Here is a 20,492-nt window from a genome sequence, read left to right as displayed (position 1 = left end):
TTAAAAGTCGTTTTTATTTTGAGTTAATTAAAAAGTTAGCTTATTTTAAGCTAACCACACAAAGAGTAACTTATTCTTGACAAAATTTTCAAAAAAAAAAAATAATATCAAATAATATAACTATACATAAATTAACAATTTTGCTGCCATTTGATTGTTTCTTCAAATAATATTTTCCCAACTATAAGACCATTGTTTTTGTTATTTTGGGAAATAAAATGATGATTTAAGTATGGAAGTAAATTTAGGGGGGTGTTAAATACCACCATCTAAAATGATCAAAACCGCCAACATTTAGTGTGAATTGACAACTATACCCTTAGTACTTCACCACTATCTTCCCTCATGCCACCAATCACAAACACCTTGACACCGCCACCCCAATTGATGACTAACACCACTACCACACTGACCGGCGATAACGACCACCACCACAACCACCCTGACCGGCGACCCACCACATCCCCCTCAAAGATGACCCACCACCTTCCCTCTTTGGCGGAAAGGTGGTGTTTTTTTTGACAACCGTACCAACCGGAGCTCAAAACCGGTTACCGGGCACGATAACCGGTTTTGGGCTCCGGTTACCATGGAATCGGTTAAGGTGCACGGTAACCGACGCCCAAAACCGGTTACCGTGCGTGGTAACCGGAGCCCAAAACCGGTTACCGTGCGCGATAACCAGAACCCAAAATCGGTTACCGTGCACGGTAACCGGTTTTGGGCTTCGGTTACCGCGATTGCCTGAAATAAAAAAATATATTAAACCACCACCTTCCTGGCGGCGAGGGAAGGTGATGGGTCGTCATAGAGGAGGGTATGGTGGGTCGTCGATCAGGGTGGTGGTGGTCATCGCCAATCAGAAGGAGTTGTGGGTCGCCGGGAGGATAAGGGGTGGTTAAGTAATAAGGGTACGTTTATCCATTCACATCGAATGTTGGCGGTGATGATCATTTTTGTTGGCAGTGTTTAGCAATTCACTTTAAGGAAGTTAAAGTTTATTTTAAAAAATATCCTATAATAATCATCTTCTTTAACATTTTTTTCTAGAAATTAATCATTACTAGCCATTAACTTAAATTTGGTAATTCACATCAGGTTATTCACCATATTTTAAATCAGAGGCTTAATAAGATGCCAAAAGCTCAAACTGCATACTAAAAGCAATTCTTACAAAATACGAAGTACTATGTATCTAATGATATGTCATAGGTGCGTAAACACACAAAATTCAGGATCTAATCTATTGAAATCTTGCAATCTCATTGTGAAAATGAATTTCACACATTTTTCAACAAATTACAACCAGTATCAAGCTTCACTATCAGTCTTCCTCTTTGACTTCTTTCGATGTGATAGCTCTGAGGAGCCTGAAACTGTGACATCACTTCGACCTCGACCCGAGTCTTGAGCAGATTGATTGCTGTATCTTGATGGCTCAGCATGGGTTCTTTTAGAAAATTCCGATGCATCAGTGACTTCAGACCGAGAACTTCTTTTGCTCGTAGATCGGCTTCTACTTTGTGAGTGTGGAGTTCTCTGACTCCTAGAAGGAGTCGAAAAGTAATGAGAAGAGGTTGTCATTGAAGTCCTAGAGCTCATCGGTCCTTGGTTTTTCGTTTCATTTTCAAGGGCTAGCTCATTTGGATCTGGAAAATGAACCAGCGAGACATGCCTTGAAATCTTCCCAGCTGACAGGAAAACAGATACAGATTAAGCAGAGAAAACATATGGGGTGGCTCCTCACCCCAACTAGATTGATGTTTGAGAATAAAATTGTTGTATAGCAATGTTCTTAACTTCCAGCTGATAAGCTAAAAGGTTTATTTATAGTTATAGCATCAATATTTATCTCTTTACAAATAAGATGAATTAGAAGTACTTTCCAACAAAAGTAATGAGCTAATAAGCAAAGTTTTCCTCTGTTTATGAGTTTCTACAATACAACTGATCTTATCATTTAGAGGTGTTATTTCTTGTTCTCTTTTATCAAAAATTTTCAATAATTGAATCTTGAGATGAAAATTTCAGACATACCAACTTTTGGCCCAGATGGAGAGGATAGGAAGACTGTAACATCATTCGTCTCAGAGGGATAGTTGACCAAATTATAAACTTTACCTGGACCAAACAAACAACCATCAAGAGGTAGCTAGGGTAGCATATGAAATTTATTCTGTTTTAGCTTTGACAGGGTTAGCGAAAAATACCAGATTTTCCTTCAAGACTACCCAAATGTCCATCTCCATCGAGATTCAGTGACACAGTTTGCCCATCAAAATCAGGAAACTATACAAACAACAAACAGCCTGTTAGAAAAAGACAATCCATTGTGCAACCCATATTCAATTTGACCCAAACATAAATAAAATAAAAAATAAATAAAGTAGAAATAACAAGAAGAAGTAGAAACAACAATCATAGATTCATAGCACTATTTGCCTCACACATATTACTTTTACTAACATTTACTTAGTACTCCCTCCATTCCATCATAAGTTATGATAATATACCAAGTATATAAAAGAAGAAACGCTAGCATGTGGAATCTTGCTAGATTCGTCTCAATGTAAAATTCTGAAATGTCAGCTTTTCATTTCTACCACACACATTATTATAGATATCAAATGGTCAAAGACAGGCACTAAAGATAGTGCAAGCCAAGTGAAAAGAACAGTGAGCAGCAATTGGTTTACTCAAAGTTATAGTGTATAGGCAACAAACAAATGTGGAAACAGAATATGATCACTTGTTTAGAGAAACGGCTGACTTAAAGAATGAAAATCCCAATCTATAACAGATTGTACAGCTTTGCAAATAGCTTAAAAAGACTATACTCATCATTAACGGCCTTCCTGCTAGAAATCCCATTCTACATTGCACAAGTGGACTGCAGAAACTATATTCATCTTGGTTTCTTCAACAAAAAATTATTCATCTTGGTGAAAGACACTTATTTTCATCTTGGTTTCTTCAACAAAAAAAAGCACTAGCGTACTGATTTATTATTGTACAGATCTTGGGCATATTGTACCTTGGTTACATGCCCAATTCCCAATCAGGTGTCAAAGAATTCAGGAAATAGCAGTGAATACTCAATGAGGCTGATAAAGATGAAGGATCATATCATGGCAGCATTTAATATGTGATAAGGTGGCTAAATGCTTTCCCATCCTCCCTCTCTTTACCTTCACTATACTTCTCAGTTTAGAGAAATTCTCAGTTTAAAAATATTAGAAGATCTGAAGAAGATGAGCCTAAGAGACAATAAAACTGAATCTATGACAATAATTAGAAGAGATTGATCTACAACCACATTGCACGAGTAAAAAGAAGACATTCACAACTGAAATCCTGCAAACAAAAATGGCTTAAGAGTGTAATATATGTATTAAGCCGACCAGAAAAGTCTTAACAAGTTCCAATAAATAACCTTCACCATAAGGGGTGCTCAAATTTGACAGAAAGGTATAGTCTGATACATTCTAGTCATGCAGGTAATGCACTTATGCCGAGTTTCCATGTGGGAATCAAGTTTCACTCGAAAATGCATACTCTATTGAAGCTGATATTGGGAGAATCAAATAAATACTCATTACAAAGATTACTCAATGATACAAGTGAATAAACCTAACAGTCAGGTTTCTAAGAAGTGGTCAAGCTCCAAAAATCCAGCCTTAACTATTTCAAACCATATATACTCCTAATGAAGTCTTATAAACAAAAAGATAATGACATAAATGGCTTCAAGCTCAAAAAGCAGCCAAGGGTACCACAGTAAAAAAGTACATAAACCCAAGAGATCAATCAATCAAGTCTCACACCAAACATAACAAATCATTTACTCTAAAAGTACTCTTTATGTCCCTATTTGTTTGCACCATTTTAAAACGTACATATCTTCAACCCACTTATGCAAAATTTATAAAAACGCGATGTTCTAAAAGTAGACATTGAAATGAATCCAACAAGAGACTACTTCTTATATAAAGTTGTAAACTTTTTACTCACAAAAATGCAACAAGGCAAACAAATACGGATAGAGGGCTTACTTTCCTACACATTACTATTAAGACAATATTAACATGGCATCTCTAATTTTTGAAAAATAATAATCAAAATTAAACAACAAAGTAAAAAAATTCACACGAGAAAAAAAAAAATCAAAATAGTTTAATTGAGAAGAGAAGAAGATTACTTGATCATCAGGCAACTGAATAAGCCAAAGTTCAGTATCTTCGTTCATCTCAATATCAATTAGAGATTCCTTGTTATCTTCCTTATAATCAGGTCCAGGAACATAACCCTTTTCCTTCACTTCTGATTTGTCTTCCATTATTATAAATTAAATCCTGCAAAACATTTTTACAAAAATTTGACTCAATTTTCAAATAAGGCTAGAAAAATCTCTCTAAATTCTTCTCGCTTAAGAATACGAATGTCAGAATTCTAACAACATTAGGGTTGTTCAATACATTAGCAACAAAATTTGATTCGAAAAATCACATAATTTTAAGATTCAATAATAAAATTAGGCTCATAATTCTCTTTTCATTTGGTTATCTTGGAATTTAGAAGCGATAGTTGAGATTTTCGAACGCTACACTTAATTAAATTAGATTAAACCCTAGATTGTGAAATTGAAATGATGATAACAAAAACAAACAACTTACTAAAGCTGCTTCAATGGGGATACTAGTATTAGATAAACAGAGAACGTCGACTGCGCTTCAATGGAGAACGTTGAGAAAGAGGTAGAGGCGTATGAACCGCCACAGTCATAAATGGGTTAAAAAGCTCGCAAGTATGCTTTAATGGAGAATTCAGAGTACTCTTCGGTGGAAGGGGAGGGGAAAGGGTGAAGCGGCGCAAAACACTATAAGGGGAAAAACTTAGACGTAGGATGATTTCAATTTTCAAGTAGTATTACATTAATTGTTGTATTTTTTTTTTTGTTTTTTTAAATTTTGTGTGTGTTTTTAGGAGCAAATACAAGTTTTATCCCCTTGAAAAATGTTCTTTGTTTATCAAGTGACATTCTTGTAATTAAATGGCACAAAATAACAATAAACAATTGGATTACACTAAGGTGTTTCACTTTTTCTGACAATCCATATGCAAGTTGCACTTGACGAACCATCAAATGATTTTGCTCAATACCGTTAGGAGTTAACCCAAGTTCATCAGCTCATTTTATTTTTTGTTTTCTCATACTTACTCAAGTAGAGTTAGGTACTTGTCTTCTTCAACTTCAGAGTACTTTTCCTTTTCTTTTTGGAAAATTTGCCCAAAATAACACGAACTTTGGCCGGTTCGCCAATAATAACACCACCTTTGAGTTATCCCAAAATAACACCAACTTTGGGGGGCGTCTTCCAAAAATGGTACAAAAAAAATGGTAACCGGATTTAGGAGGTAATATTGCTGACGTGTGTTATGTTTTTGCCAGGTTGTGCGTTGCTTCCCCTTAACCATCCAACGTGTAATTAAATTTTACACACCTAACTCCTGTCTCCCTCTTTAATTCATTTCCCTCCATATTTCACTCTCTTTCTTCGTCTTCCAACCATTTTATCAGAGAATCTCAGAGCATATTCAATTCCTCATTTCGTCATTTCCCTTTGAAATAATCAGAACTCAATTCCGAAATTCTACTGCTCCCAAAGAAAATTGCATTGAAGTGAAGTGAAGAGAAGAGTGAAAAAGTTGTGATCTTTGGTTCCCAAAATGCCCAGAAAGACGAAGAAGAAAGGTTCGTGTTTTTTTACTTTCTTTGTTTTGTTTGAATTATGATTGTTGGGTGGATTTTATGTGTTCTAATTTGAATATGGATGTTCGTATGTTTAATTATGTTGTTAATTGTTAAAGTAGGTTTAATAATTAGGTTGATTTGTATGGTGAATTATGTTGTTCACTCGATAAATTTTCTTGTTAATTGCTGAATTAGGGTTAATTACTTGAGTGTTTGTTTGGAATCTAATTGAGTTGTTTAATTCTAGGGTCTGCTGCAAATACTCATGTTTTTGATAATGTGACTGTTCGATTCTGGTATGGGGGTCAATTTAAGCATGTTCGTAATGGTGAAATGGTGTATAAGGGTGGGAGTTGTAGTAACTTTGATGTTGACCCAGATGAACTTTGTTACTGGGACTTAAGGGATTATGGTAGTAAGTGTGGGCTTGCTCATGTGGATGCTTTGTTTTACCAAATGCCTGGGTTAAATATTGAGAAAGGTTTGAGAAAAATTCAAGGGGATGCTGAGGTGTTAGAGATGGGTAAGTTAGCTGTTGTAAATAGGAGTATTGTTGTGTATGCAGTTCAGTTTGAGAGAAAAGTGGGAGAAGGTTCAAATGCTGAAGTTGTGGAAGTTGATGTGGGCAACACAAGTCAGAAAAGTACTTTGTTGAATTCTGACCCCAAAGTTACCATATCCAAAACAACAGGCAAGGTACTTGAGAAACCCCCACCCAAACTGAACAAAAGAAAAAAAATTGACCCCAAGGAAGGGACCACAAACACAGGTGGTGAAACCCTCATTGACTGAAGAAGATGCTTCCACTTCACCTATAAAAGCATCTACCACATCACCCAAAAAAGCATCTGTAACTTTACTAGAAAAAACATCTGACCTTCCCTACAAAAAAACAAAAAAAACTGACCCAACAACCTCATTTATTCCCCACCAACCAGCAACTCAAAAAGAACAGACTCAACCCCACTTGAAAATCACGTCAGAAACTCAACCCTTCACTCAAAACCAGTCTCTTCATCTTTCTCAATTCCCATCCTTAGAGTTTGTTTCTACTGGTGAGTTGCCTGAGGTTAACACAGATTTCAATGAGGAATTTGAGTGGGAGGATGACAGACCAGAGAGCCCTTTGAAATGGAATGAATTAGTTGCTGATGATGAGTCTAGTGATGAGAGTGATCCATTATATGATCATGAGTATCAGAAGTTTTGTGAGGGTGGGGAGTTTGAAGATGATGATGAAGATGATTTTCTGTTTGAGGTAGATGAGAGCATAGAGAAAGAGAAGGAAGGTGATTTTAGTCTATCTGACATAGATCTAGAAGGTGAAGGTGAAGATCTAGAACAGACTGATTTCTTTGAAGATTAATCTGATGACAGTGATGATGAGATTATTGAAGCAAGGGATAGAGTAAAGAGGGTTAATACAAAGTTACTTGAGATAGTGAAGGGATTGCAAGAAAAAGTTTGTAAGGAGAAGGAGAAGGAAAAGGCAGTTGATGAGGAGAGGGAGTTTGAAGTTGATGAAGAGAGGGAGAACTCAGTTCATGAAGAGGTTGCAAGGGATGTAAACCTAAGTGACTGTGATGAAGATAATGACATTGATACACCACCTGGTAGTAGTGATGAATTAGAAGGGAAAAAGGGAGAGTTAGTGAGCCATGAAACTGATTTCAGTAAGTTTCATTGGAAGGTTGGTCAGAGGTTTGCTAATGCCAGTGACATTAAGGATGCTGTCACTAAGTATGCTGTATTACAGGGTAGAGATCTAAAGTATAGTGTGATCTGGAAAAACAGACAAAGGTTGGGAGTGAAATGTGTTGGTGAATGTCCATTTTATTTATATTTTTCTGTGCATTCTAGAGATGCAACTTGGCTAGTGAAGAGAGTAGTTGGAAATCACACATGCCATAGGAACATGAATAGTAACAGGCAGTTGAAGTCCAGTTGGGTGGCTAGGCAGTTGCTTGATGTGTTCAAAGCTAGGCCACATTGGCCAGCTAAGGAGATTGTAGACACTGTAAGGAGGTCTTACAGAATGATTGTCAGTAGAGATTTTGCTTACAAAGTAAAATACCATGCACACAAGATGTTACATGGCTCTATGAAAGAGCATTATATGAAGGTGGAGAGGTACTTGAAGGCATTGAAGGAAGCAAGTCCTGAAACAGTGTTGGAGTTGGTAGTTGCTCCACAACCTCAGAGTTCTACCCCAATGTTTAGTAGGATGTTCACTTGCTTTGATGGAGTTAAGCAAGGGTGGACAACAGGGTGTAGGAGAGTGATATGTGTGGATGCTGCATTTTTGAAGACATTTCTTGGGGGTCAGATATTGACTGCTGTTTCCAGGGATCCCAATGAACAGATGTTCCCCATTTGTTGGGCTGTTGTGGAAGGGGAGAACAATCTGTCTTGGGAATGGTTCTTTAACCACTTAAAGAATTGCCTAGATCTTGGACAAGGAGAAGGGATAGCTATTATTTTAGATGAGCATCAGGTATAAGTCATTAATTTGTGTAATATGTTATCTCATTTAATGATGATGATGATTGATGATGATTGACATTAACTGGTTCTTTTTTTTTGGTACACAGGCTATCTTACATGCTATAAGTGTTGTTCTTCCTAAGGCTGAACATAGGCACTGTGCAAGGCATATTTTTGCCCTCTGGCACAGAACCTACAAGGGAGATGAGATGAAGCTTTTGTTTTGGAAGATAGCAAAGGCCTATAACCAGGCTGATTTCAATGAAGCAATGGATGAGTTGAGACAGATTGATGAAGAGGCTGCCCTTGCAATAACAAGGTATAATCCTCAGTTCTTCTGTAGGGCATTCTTACAGGAAGGCATCAAATCTGAGGCCATTACTAACAATATGGCTGAAACATTTAATGCTTATATCATTAATGCTAGGACTAAACACATAATTTACATGTTAGAGGAAATTAGAGTTGCATTGATGCAGAGGTTAGTCAAAAAAAGACATGAGATGGAAAAATGGACCTCTTTGCTATGCCCTAGGATACAAGCTAGGTTAGAAAAGGAGAAAGAGAAAGCTGCTGATTGTGAAGTCTTGCCTTCTTCTGTGAGTCAGTTTAATGTTAGGTATTATTTGGATCCGTTGAATGTAGATTTAGTTGCTAGAACTTGTAGTTGTAGAAAATGGAATATGGTAGGCATTCCTTGCTGTCATGCCATAGCTTGCATTTATTTTGTGAACCAAGAACCTGAGGTATTTGTTGATGAATGTTACAAAGTTGAGACTTATAAGAAGGCCTACAGTGGTTGTATACCTCCATGTGAAGGTGAGAGGTATTGGCCAAGATGTCCATGCAATTTGGACCCCCCTCCTATCAAGATAGGTCCTGGTAGGCCAAGAAGGAACAGAATTAAGCACCCTCTTGAGAATCCTAAGAAGCCAGGGTCATTGAGTAGGGCAGGAGTAGAAATGACTTGTAGCATATGCAAGAAGAAGGGTCATAACAAGAGAGGCTGCAAAGACAAGGATTCTGTTGTCCCTGATGAACCAGCACCCAAAAGACCCAAGGGAAGACCAAGAAAGACTGCCCCATCTACTGATGTAACCTCACATGCCCCATCTACACAAGCAACCCCAACACCCACCCTGACACAGACTGCATCATCTTCAACTCCTGCAACACAATCTGCCCACCATACTGCTACCGCACAGCCAACTCAACTAGGCAGGGGTGGAAGAATGATACTTGGAGGTCAAGGTGCTAGAAGTGTCAGTCAAAGCAGCACCAGAGGAAGAAGCTCGGCTGGTAGAGGGTCTACAACTACAAGTAGGGGAAGAGCACAACCATCAGGAATTGGGATAATGTTTGCTGATGATGGAAGCCCAATTGTTATAGTAAGAATTAGTACTCCCCCTTTCATTTTTGTGTTTCCTTTTTTTTTTTTTTTTGGAAAATAAGCGAATAACTTTGTAATTTGTGTGGCAGGCACCAAGTACCAGACCAAACACAAGATCTATCTCCCAGATGCAGCAGTGATCAAGTGAAGATCTTATGTGCCCCATTTCTTTTGTACTTACTAAGTATGCTTTTGGTCTAAGTGTGTAATTTGTCAAACAATTTAGTTGTTAAACAATGTTAGAGATCTTATGTAATTAAGTATTGGAAACAGTTGCAGGTATTTTGGAAACAGTTGCATGCATTATTGAAACATTTGCAGGCATTATAACAGTTCTGCCTTTGTCTTTTGATATTGCTGTGGTTATGTTTTTCAATTTGTGCAAATAATTTGTGGTCTTTTGATATTGCTCTGGTTTTGTTTAATTTTCATTTTGTGCAAATAATTTGGGAAATTTGTGGTCTTTTGATCTAGCTCTGGTATGTCAATTGTACACTGCTATTGCAATTATGATGAAAATCAATTAAGTACAAAATACAACATCAAACATTACTCATTAAAAATTCAATTAAGCATCCATTAATCAATTACACAGATTGCTTTTTATTTCCACATAAAACATTCAACATACATCCTCATTTCTTCCTTAATCAATAAAGGAAGATTACAACACCAAACAACAACCAAGAAAACAACAATGCTAAGTACAACGTTTTTTCATTCCTACCACACTTCATTAACTCAATCTTCATTGCAACTATTTCATTCTTCAACCCTATGATGTCTTCCTCCAATTTTCCTTTCTTTAATTGCAATTTCTTTATTTTCTCGTGTGCGATTTTTTGTTCAACCTGTAACTCACCAATTATGGTTTCCTTTTCCAACAACTTCACTTCATAATCTTCCATCTCAGCCTGCTCATTCACCCACTTGAAAAAATCACATTGAGTGTCCTGCATCCAGTAAATATGAACAATAAACAACACCAAATTAGGGTAATTACAATTACATATCCCCAAATTACAATAAACAAAAAAAGATGCAATAAACATAGGGCAATCAATCACAACTTACTGGCCACATAGGGCAGCCGTAGAACTTCATCCCCAAATTAGGGCCTTTTCTCACAGTTTTAATCAAAGCTTCATTCCCACAATTGCAACGAATTTTCGAATTACCCATCCTTTTTATGCTAGAGGATGAACATGATTGGTTCGAAATTGACCTTCTTGTAGCCATTGATTAATTTTTTAAGAGCACTAAAATTGATACAACACGAACGATTAAAGAGAAATGAAGAGCAGAGGAAAACAAAGAACTTGAAGATGAAGAAGGAGCAACAAATTAAGAGAGAGGAAAACAAAGAAACAGAGGAAGAAGATGGAGCAACGACTACTGAGAGAGGAACAACAGAGAATGAAGAAGAAGGAAGAATAAAGGGCTTGACATTTTTTTCTAACGGTTATAAAGAAGAAGAAAGAACACGTTGGATGGTTAAGGGGAAGCAACGCACAACCTGGCAAAAACATAACACACGTCAGCAATATTACCTCCTAAATCCGGTTACCATTTTTTTTGTATCATTTTTGGTAGACACCCCCCAAAGTTGGTGTTATTTTGGGATAACTCAAAGGTGGTGTTATTATTGGCGAACCGGCCAAAGTTCGTGTTATTTTGGGCAAATTTTCCTTTCTTTTTTTAGTTGCTTTGAATCTTGAACTCTGGCTATGATCTTTACCATTTGCCATATTTAACCCCAAAAACAGTACTACACTTCCTTCTCTCTCCTCTACAAATCCACTCTTCTTCTTCCTTTAGATCGACCCCACCATTCCTACTGTATTCAACCCACCTCACAACCACTAGCTAACGATGACCACGATAACGACGATTAACCACCACCCTCTTTATCATACCTTCCCCTAAAGGGTTGATATGGCCCCACTTTACATATTTTGCTACCATGCTGTCTTAATGTTCGGTCCGCCGGTATCGCCGCGAAGCGGCGAAGGTAGTTGTTGTGGCCATGGGAGGGAATGAGAGGAGAAGAGCATCCCACCTTCTTCACTCTGGCTGCCGCACCACCTACCAGAAAAGTCAATTCGAGTTGCACTGAACTCTAAGGATGTAAAAGTAACACCGTACCAACAAACCATAGTTAAGGTTTGTTCTATAAAATCCTTACTTTCTACGCAAAAAGACAATTATAGCCCTAGATAAACAACCCAAGTTTACACTTTTTAAGTGACAAAATTTTTAAAACATGGCAACTTTTCTTAAATTATTATCGAGTTGAGTCAGAGCTTGCTCAACTCGTGCTCGTTAACTAATAACATGATACTACTCTCTACACTAAGATTAATAAGGACATAAAGTCATAGATTATAAGACAAAGCTTAAAACATTTAAATAACGCAAATAAAAGAGTAAAGAGATAAATTCTCATTTGGGGAGGGGGGGGGGGGGGTTGGAAGAAGCATAAAATTTGAATATCCAAAATCCATGAATTCCATTATGTGTCTCACTTTTTCTCTCTAAACATTTAGACTTTCTCGCTCTGAAAACCTAAAAGTAATTCAAAAACTATAGAAAGGATGAAGATTTTTTCTAATAGGAATAAAATAAACTATTTATACTCCACTAATTTGCCTAGGAAGCTCCATTGAAAAGTCGAACAATGGTAGTTGGCACTCCATATATAGCTTGGCAAGGGTGCTCCTCACACTAGCAAAGGCGTAATAGATTGCTTTAGAAAATTTGGAGTAGGTGCTCCTTGTAGCTTGTGTAAGCCCTCTTAATTGTAATACCCGAATATTTTATGATTTTACATATTATATTTTATAAAAATATAGTTAATTTTTATTTATTATATAACTTTCCTAATCTCATATTTTTATTTTAGAGTTTGGAAAGGTTTAAGGAAAATTTGTCAAAAATAACACCACCTTTAAGTGGTCTTCCAGGAATAACACCGCCTTTTGATTATTTTAGAATAACACCACCTTTCATGTCATTCTTCCCTAAATGGTACAAATAAATGGGTAACCGGTTTTTGCAGGTTAAAGTGCTGACGTGGCTTGTTTTTGGGGTAAAGTCAAGCATTGACTTCAATTAACCCTCCCCTAAGCCTACGTGTAATTAATTTCTCCAACCACCCTCTGTTTCCCTCTTAATTTCATTTCCCTCTCAATTTCACTCTCTCTCCATGTCCTTTCTCTGAAGTACGGAAGCAAGAAAATTGAATTGCAGATCAAATTAATTGCGGAAAGGAACTCCATTGATTGAGTACGATTGTGGTGCAAATTGAAGGAAGAAAAGTTTCGATCTTTTGTGGAAATGCCTAAAAAAAGGGTACGTTTTGGTTGCTAAAACTCTGTGAAATTGATTGTGATTGTTTGAATTAGGAAATTCGTGCATTTATATTTCAATTTAAAGTGATTTGTCATGTAATTTAGTTAGTTTACTTGATTATAATTATGCTGGGTAATTATTGGAGTTAAGGGGGTTAGGAAATTTGTAAGGAATGCTTGTTGTGATGACTGCTTTTTTATTAGTTATGTTATTGGTAATTGATTAGGGTTTTGGTGAAGTATTGTTGTGATGAATGTATTGTTGTTTGTAGCCTAATTGTGCTGTGTAATTATAGGTTGCAAAGAGTAAACAATTTGACAGTTTGACTGTCAAATTCTGGCATGGGGGTGAGTTTGAATTGGGTAAGAATGGTGAATTGGAGTATAATGGTGGTGAGTGTACTAATTTTGTTATAGACCCAGATGAACTCTGTTATTGGGAGTTGCTTGAGTTTGGCAAGCAAAGTGGACTTGATTGGGTAAATCAGTTGTTTTATCAAATACCTGGAATGAATGTGGATAAAGGTTTGAGAGTAATACATGGAGATTCAAAGTGTAGAGTGATGAGTGAGTTAGGTGTTAAACATAGGGGTATTGTTGTGTATGCAGTGCAGTATGATTATGACACCCTTCATGCACATGTCCAACCTAGTCAGATTGAGGATACACAACCTGTTGAAAATGAAAGTGATGTTAGCAGATCACCTCAATCCAAAATAGAAGACAAACCACTTGATATCCCCCCACCTAAAGTGAACAAAAGGAAAAAAATGACACCTAATAAGGGACCACAGACAAAGTTGGTCACTTCCCCAAATACTAGTCATGGTCAAAAGAAAGATTCTGCCACATCATCACCAAAAGCATCCACCACATCAGCATTTAAAAAAGCTTCCTACCTTCCCCAAAAACCACCTACATCTTCATCAAAACACACTGACCCAACCACCACAATTAAACCAGCAGAAACTGAACCCCCCTTACCCTCTTCTCAATTTCCTAGCTTTAGCTAAAATGAGTTTCCAAACCTTTCTCAATTCTCATCCGTAGAGTTTGTGTCAACTGCTGAGTTACCTAATGTTGACACAAATTTTGTGCATGACTATGATTGGGAAGATAGTAGGCCAGACAGCCCTTTGAGATGGAATGATCTAATAGGTTTTGATGGTGAGTCTAGTGATGATGGAGATCCAACATACGAGCCTGGGGATGAGGGAGAAGGTGGTGGAGACAAAGAAGAGGAGGGTTTAGAAGATGAAGGTGCTTTTATAGTGGGTCTTGAAGATCTAGATGCTGAGGCAGCTGAAGATCTAGAAGATTTTCAATACATTGAAGCAGAAACTGATGAGAGTGATGATGAGCTAAGGGAAGCAAGGAATAGAGTGAAGGATTGCAACTCTAGGATACTTCAAGTAGCTGAAAAATTGGAAAAAGAAGTCTGTGAGGGGAAGGTTGCTGATGAAAGTGGTGTTGGCAAAGCAGAAGCAGCAGAAGGAGGTTAGAGAAGTGACTGTGATGAGGATGAAGACATTGACACCCCAACTGGTAGTGATGATGAGGTAGATGGTGTTAAGGGAGAGTTAGTGAGGCCTGATGGTGATTTCAGCAAGTTTAAATGGAAGGTAGGTCAAAGGTTTGCAAATAGTTCAGACTTTAAGTATGTTATAACTAAGTATGCAGTCATGCAAGGGAGGGATTTGAAATACACTGTTAGTTGGAAAGGCAAGCGGAGGTTGGGTGTGAAATGTGTTGGAGATTGCCCCTTTTATGTGTACTGTTCCATGCATTCAAGGGATTCAACATGGATGGTGAAGACTGCAATTGATTCACATACATGCCATAGGAATATGAGTAAGAATAGGCAACTCAAAACCACTTGGGTGTCAAGTCCGTTGCTAGAGGTTTTTAGAGCTAGGCCACATTGGCCAGCTAAAGTGATTGTGGAAACTGTAAGAAGAGCTTACAAAATGATTGTGTCTAGAGACTTTGCATACAAAGTCAAGTATAGGGCTCACAGAATGTTGCATGGATCTATGAAAGAGCATTACATGAAGGTTGAGAGGTACTTGAAGGCATTGCAAACTGAGAGTCCAGAGACTGTGTTGGAGTTGGTAGTTGCTCCACAACCCCCCAATGTTTCAAAGACTCTTTACATGTTTTGATGGTGTTAAAGAGGGTTGGAAAACAGGATGTAGGAGAGTGATATGTGTTGATGCAGCTTTTCTAAAGACTTTCTTAGGGGGTCAGATTTTGAGTGCTGTTTCTGGGGACCCTAATGAGCAAATGTATCCTATTTGTTGGGCTGTGGTGGAGGGAGAGAACAACCTTTCATGGGAATGCTTCTTCAACCACCTCAAATCTTGCTTGGACCTAGGAGATGGTGAAGGCATTGCTGTGATTTCTGATGAGCATCAGGTAAAAGTTTCTGCTTATCTCCTTTACTTGGTATTTGATTTCAATGGTAAATGTTATGCTCATTTTTTGGTGTGGTTTTGTTGTTACTGTAGGCTATACTAAGTGCAGTTGCTGTAGTGCTCCCAAAGGCAGAACATAGGCACTGTGCCAGGCATATTTATGCCCTATGGCACAGGACTTATAAAGGAGATGAGATGAAGCTGTAGTTTTGGAAGGTAGCCAAATGCTATAATGAAGCTGATTTCAATGAGGCAATAGAAGAATTGAGTGAAATGAATCCAGAAGCTGCTCTTGCATTTAAGAGGTATAATCCTAGCTTCTTTTGTAGAGCATTCATGAAGCCATGCATAAAAACTGATGCTATCACAAACAATATGGCAGAAACATTCAATGCTTACATCATTAATGCTAGGACTAAGCACTTAATTTTCATGTTAGAGGATATTAGGGTAGCATTGATGCAGAGGTTAGTGAAAAAAAAGACAAGAAATGGAAAAATGGACCTCTGTAATTAGTCCTAGAGTACAAGCTAGGTTAGAGAAAGAGAAGGAAAAGGCAGCAAACTGTGATGTAATGCCTTCCTCTGAGAGTAAGTTCAATGTGAGATTCTACTATGATCAGGTCAATGTAGACTTAGTTGCTAGGAGTTGTAGTTGTAGAAAGTGGAATATGGTAGGCATTCCATGCTGCCATGCTATTGCTTGCATTTATTTTCAAAATAAAGAACCTGAGGCTTATGTTGATGATTGCTACAAAGTGGAGACATATAAGAAGGTGTACAGTGGTTGTATACCTCCTTGTGAAGGGGAGAAGTATTGGCCAAGGATTCCATGTAATTTAGACCACCCCACCAATCAAGATTGGTCCTGGGAGGCCTAGAAAGAACAGGATTAAACATCCTCTAGAGAATCTTAAGAAGCCAGGTTCTTTGAGTAGATCAGGCATAGAAATGACTTGCTCCATTTGCAACAAGAAGGGGCACAATAAGAGGGGATGCCAAGAGAAAGACTCTGAGCCAACACAACCACCTGCAAATAAGTCCAAGGGAAGACCAAGAGGTGCAACTTCAACTCCTCAACCAACACAACAACAATCCCAGTTAGCTTCAAGTTCAAGTCCTGCTACAGGACCTACTCCAACAACAACATCTGCCCATCACAACACTTCAGCACAACCCATTCAGTTAGGAAGGGGTGGAAGGATGATTCTGTCTGGTGAGGGGGCTAGAGGTGTGTCTCAAACCATGACTAGATCAAGGGGAAGAGAAGGGGGAGACTCCCAGTCTGCTGAAGCACCTGTTGCAGGACAGGGGAGAGCCAGAGGAAGGGGAACTACACCAGTTTTAGGTGAAGGAAGAGGAAGGGCTAGGGGTAGAGGAAGAGCAAAGACACCAATTGGTTTCGGTGTCTTATTTGGTGATGATGGAAACCCATTAGTAAGCTTCTTTGTTTTCTGATTCTTTTGGTTTTATTATTTTTTTTGTTTTTTTTTATAAAATAAAGTAATGCCTTATGTCTCTGATTTTTGTAAATAACCATTAATTTTCCTTATTTTTATTTCTGTCTTTATTTCTCAGGTACCAGCAACAAGATCAAGACAAAGATCTGTTTCTGAGCTGTGATGCAGGTTTTCAGATCAAATTGTGCAGCACTTGAAGTTTGTTCAGTTGTTGTGTACTTGCAATGATGTGTACTTGTTTTTTTTTATTCAAGGAACTTTGATTAATGTAATTATTTAGTTAGACAATGATGTTGCTATTTTCATGTGTATGTGCACTACAAGTGCTGGTAAACAATGGATTCAAGTGCCTATTTTGATGTGTTTTGGCACACTATTCTGATATGTATAATGAAGGATTTAGATACTATCATTTTGTGCAAAATTTGTCATTATGATATGTATGAGGCAAAATTTTGTGCCATTTCTGTCTTACTATGTCTTAATATACTATGTCAAAACAGGTGTGCAAATGTAAACAAACACTACCCAAATTCCATATATTATTCAACATAGCAAAATCCATTACAACCCTTACTTATGAGTCAAACTAATTAAGGAAAAACACAACAACAAAAAACATCCAAGAAATCAATAATGCCAAGTACAAACTATTTCCAGTCCTACTAATGTTCTGCCTCCCAATCCTCAATTCAATGACTTTATTCTTCAGCTCTGTTAATTCTTCCTCCAAATTAGCTTTCTTCAACGACAATTTCTTAATTTTTTCATCTCTGAAACTTTGTTCAAGCTCTAACTCGCATATGATTGTATCCTTTTCCAACAACTTGAATTGGTACACTTCAACATCACTGTGCTGATTTACCCATTTGAAGAAATCGCATTGAGTATCCTACACAAATTAGAAAAACATTAGGAAAATAAGGCTACCAATTGCAACAATTCAATATTAATTTGTAACTTACTGGCCACATAGGACACCCATAGAATTTCATCCCAAAATTAGGGCCCTTCCTTACTGTCTTAATCAGAGCTTCAATCCCACAATTGCAGCGAACTTGCGCATTCACAGCCCTTCTATTGCTTGAGGATGAACCTGATGCGTGTGAATTAGACCTCCTTGCAGCCATTATCAGTTGACAATGAAAGGAATGAGAAAGAAGCAACAGGGGAGATCGAAGAGAACGAAAGAAAGAACAGGGAAAGGGGTTAATTTATAAAAAAAAGTGGAAATAACCTAACGGTTATAATCCACGTAGGCTGTTAATTGAAGTCAATGCTTGACTTTACCCCAAAAACAAGCCAGTTAGCACTTTAACCTGCAAAAATCGGTTACCCATTTACTTGTACCATTTAGGGAAGAATGACATGAAAGGTGGTGTTATTCTAGGATAATCAAAAGGTGGTGTTATTCCTTGAAGACCACTTAAAGGTGATGTTATTTTTGACAAATTTTCCTAGGTTTAAAACCCTATTTTAATTTATACATGACTCTTTATTTTTCTAAGCGTATATAAACTATTTTAACTGATAAGTGGTTTATTTGACCACTTATTGTGTAAATTTAAACCCGATTTTGCGATCATTTCCCCTCTTTTTAACCCAATTTTGAATGAAAATGTTTTGTCTCGGCTTTCCCCCTCTTGGTTTGTGTTTTTCCATGTTTTGCAGGTCTATGGACTCAATTAGGCAGGCTTTCGGTGCATGAATCGTGTTTAAGACAAGAGGATTGAGGATTGGAGAGGGCGCTCCAGGGGAGCGGGCGTGCACCTCTCATGGAGCGGGCACTCCTCGACTCTAGCTACGTTCTGCCCAAGTTCAGGTGCTGTTAGGAGCGGGCGTGCTCCTCACCAGGAGCGGGCGCTACTCCCTTTGAAGATTGAATCTGCCCATGCTGCTAGAACAGGGGAGCGGGCGTGCATCATGTGAGGAGCGGGCGCTCCTCCCTGACACTTTCAAATCTGATCCTTCATTGAAGCATTCTGGAGAGGGCGTGCAGCCGAAAGGAGCGGGCGCTCCTCATTGTGGAGCAAGCGCTCCTCGCTGGGAATCCGTTTTCTTTTGAAGGATTTCCCTATGTGTTTCGGGGGAGTATAAATACTTCCCCTTTAGCTCATTTAGAGAGAGGGTACAATAGCCTAGTTTTCAGAAACCTCTCTTAGTTTGAAACATTCCTTAGGATTAATTTAGCTTAGTTTTCATCAAATCAAATAATTCTATTAGTGAAATTCAAGAATTATTCTCAAAGTTTGGCAATTTGTATTCAACATTTGAAGCTTCAACTAGTAATTTCTCCAACCTTTTTCCTCTTAATTTCAGATTTTATTTGGTATTTGCATGTTATTTAAATCTTCTTAGTTCTTGGTAATTTGTTATTGGATGATAGTTATTTCAATTGTTAACCACTTTTCCCCAATTATTGAAGTATTTAGAACCCTAATTCTTGATTGCATGTTGATAAACATGAGTTGTGAGTAGTCTTCTTGCTAAGGGTTGGGTGAAGCTCGACCTTTTGGGTTAACTATGAAAATGTGGGAGAAGCATTGATGTTTGTATTGCAATTAAATTGATTATATGAGATTGCTTGTTAGTTCCTCATGATAGGTTTAGCTACCCTTGACTTAGGAGCTTGATAGTATGATATGCCTAATTTGACATGGAAGTTTAAATTGAGTACGTCATTACTTATTGTAATTTGATTATGTATCATCTATTGCTAAACTAATGAGGAATCTAAGTTTAGTAGTGTGAGTTGTTTTCTAATTGCATGAGGTTGATTTTACATATAGTCCTTGCTATATCTTGTCTATTCTACTCCCCGTTTGCCTATTTGCCTTGGTTGAGTGGATCTCATTCCCTAGTATCTTTAATTCATTGATTTAGAACCATAGTTTGTTTGTCTTCTTGACGAACCCCAATTCACCAATTGACTTCGAATTAGCTTAAGTGTAAAGATCTTTGGCAACCATATCCCGTTCCTTGTGGACCGAACTCTTACTTGTCATTATGCTTGGTTTGTAAGGTGTTTCTTAATAAATGTGTTTGATTGAGTGTGGAATGTACAACCGTTCTAACGCGCATCAAAATGGCGCCGTTCAACCAATCTTACCGCGTCCCCAACACAAAGTTCAAATTCCCCCTAATGGTAATGTCTCATGACTCCTCGAAGGAGCTGAAAGAAAAATAGACCAAAGAAGGTTTAGAGCACTCGACATCTCAATGATAAATACCCTCTCCATATGCTTGTGAACCAACTCCCTCCACCGTCTATGGCTTCAACTAGTCTACTAACATTACAAGACTCAAGGAATACGGCACAAAGTTAAGGCATAGAGAAAACTAGAAGTGCTTTGCAATTAAAGTCAAGCTAAGATATATAGCACTAAGAGCAAACCTAAAGAGGTTTCTAACTTTGACCCAAAATACAAACTATGAATAAACTTGAAACAAAAACGCACCCCCAAGCTTGTTTAATCGCTAGGGTGGTGGCTATTCATCACTTCTTCCCTTTTTTTTTTTTTTTTTTTTTTTCAAACTTGGGCATTTACATCACAAACTATTATTTATAACAACTTAAAGATTGAACTAAGGAGACAAGAATGACATGCCTTAACTTTGTGCGATTGAACAATACATAACAACT

General features: G+C 37.7%; 4 protein-coding genes across 4 annotated transcripts; 2 read left to right on the top strand and 2 right to left on the bottom strand.

Moving 5' to 3' along the window:
* Positions 1 to 1,109: 1,109 nt before the first annotated feature.
* On the bottom strand, positions 1,110 to 5,008 carry LOC110700936 (mediator-associated protein 2-like). The gene is made up of 5 exons (XM_021878504.1): positions 4,674 to 5,008; positions 4,199 to 4,352; positions 2,211 to 2,289; positions 2,038 to 2,121; positions 1,110 to 1,691 (listed from the first exon to the last, which is right to left on the bottom strand). Exons 2-5 carry the CDS (start codon positions 4,334 to 4,336, stop codon positions 1,312 to 1,314), a joined length of 681 nt encoding a protein of 226 aa, XP_021734196.1. The 5' UTR covers positions 4,337 to 4,352; positions 4,674 to 5,008; the 3' UTR covers positions 1,110 to 1,311.
* A 195-nt stretch (positions 5,009 to 5,203) lies between these two features.
* Positions 5,204 to 6,596, top strand: LOC110700937. Its single transcript, XM_021878505.1, has 2 exons — positions 5,204 to 5,752; positions 6,000 to 6,596. Exons 1-2 carry the CDS (start codon positions 5,728 to 5,730, stop codon positions 6,542 to 6,544), a joined length of 570 nt encoding a protein of 189 aa, XP_021734197.1. The 5' UTR covers positions 5,204 to 5,727; the 3' UTR covers positions 6,545 to 6,596.
* Positions 6,597 to 6,942: 346 nt separating this feature from the next.
* Positions 6,943 to 9,766, top strand: LOC110701562. Its single transcript, XM_021879195.1, has 4 exons — positions 6,943 to 7,010; positions 7,130 to 8,246; positions 8,344 to 9,624; positions 9,716 to 9,766. Exons 1-4 carry the CDS (start codon positions 6,943 to 6,945, stop codon positions 9,764 to 9,766), a joined length of 2,517 nt encoding a protein of 838 aa, XP_021734887.1.
* A 395-nt stretch (positions 9,767 to 10,161) lies between these two features.
* On the bottom strand, positions 10,162 to 10,902 carry LOC110701503. Its single transcript, XM_021879144.1, has 2 exons — positions 10,701 to 10,902; positions 10,162 to 10,579 (listed from the first exon to the last, which is right to left on the bottom strand). Exons 1-2 carry the CDS (start codon positions 10,863 to 10,865, stop codon positions 10,277 to 10,279), a joined length of 468 nt encoding a protein of 155 aa, XP_021734836.1. The 5' UTR covers positions 10,866 to 10,902; the 3' UTR covers positions 10,162 to 10,276.
* Positions 10,903 to 20,492: the final 9,590 nt, after the last annotated feature.

This window comes from Chenopodium quinoa, unplaced genomic scaffold, assembly GCF_001683475.1.
Source record: "Chenopodium quinoa cultivar QQ74 unplaced genomic scaffold, ASM168347v1, whole genome shotgun sequence".
Taxonomy (NCBI): Eukaryota; Viridiplantae; Streptophyta; class Magnoliopsida; order Caryophyllales; family Amaranthaceae; genus Chenopodium; species Chenopodium quinoa.
Note: the sequence above shows the minus strand (reverse complement) of the source record. Positions and strands in the feature narration are given on the sequence as shown.

Coding starts and splice junctions, on each gene's coding strand:
- LOC110700936 (XM_021878504.1), bottom strand. CDS start 4,336: ATGGAAGACAAATCAGAAGTGAAGGAAAAGGGTTATGTTCCTGGACCT. Junction 2,290..4,198: donor TTCAGTTGCCTGATGATCAA/GTAATCTTCTTC, acceptor TTGTTTGTATAG/TTTCCTGATTTTGATGGGCA. Junction 2,122..2,210: donor TAGTCTTGAAGGAAAATCTG/GTATTTTTCGCT, acceptor TGTTTGGTCCAG/GTAAAGTTTATAATTTGGTC.
- LOC110701562 (XM_021879195.1), top strand. CDS start 6,943: ATGAGTATCAGAAGTTTTGTGAGGGTGGGGAGTTTGAAGATGATGATG. Junction 7,011..7,129: donor AAGATGATTTTCTGTTTGAG/GTAGATGAGAGC, acceptor ATCTGATGACAG/TGATGATGAGATTATTGAAG. Junction 9,625..9,715: donor ATGGAAGCCCAATTGTTATA/GTAAGAATTAGT, acceptor TTTGTGTGGCAG/GCACCAAGTACCAGACCAAA.
- LOC110700937 (XM_021878505.1), top strand. CDS start 5,728: ATGCCCAGAAAGACGAAGAAGAAAG. Junction 5,753..5,999: donor CAGAAAGACGAAGAAGAAAG/GTTCGTGTTTTT, acceptor GTTTAATTCTAG/GGTCTGCTGCAAATACTCAT.
- LOC110701503 (XM_021879144.1), bottom strand. CDS start 10,865: ATGGCTACAAGAAGGTCAATTTCGAACCAATCATGTTCATCCTCTAGC. Junction 10,580..10,700: donor ACGGCTGCCCTATGTGGCCA/GTAAGTTGTGAT, acceptor TACTGGATGCAG/GACACTCAATGTGATTTTTT.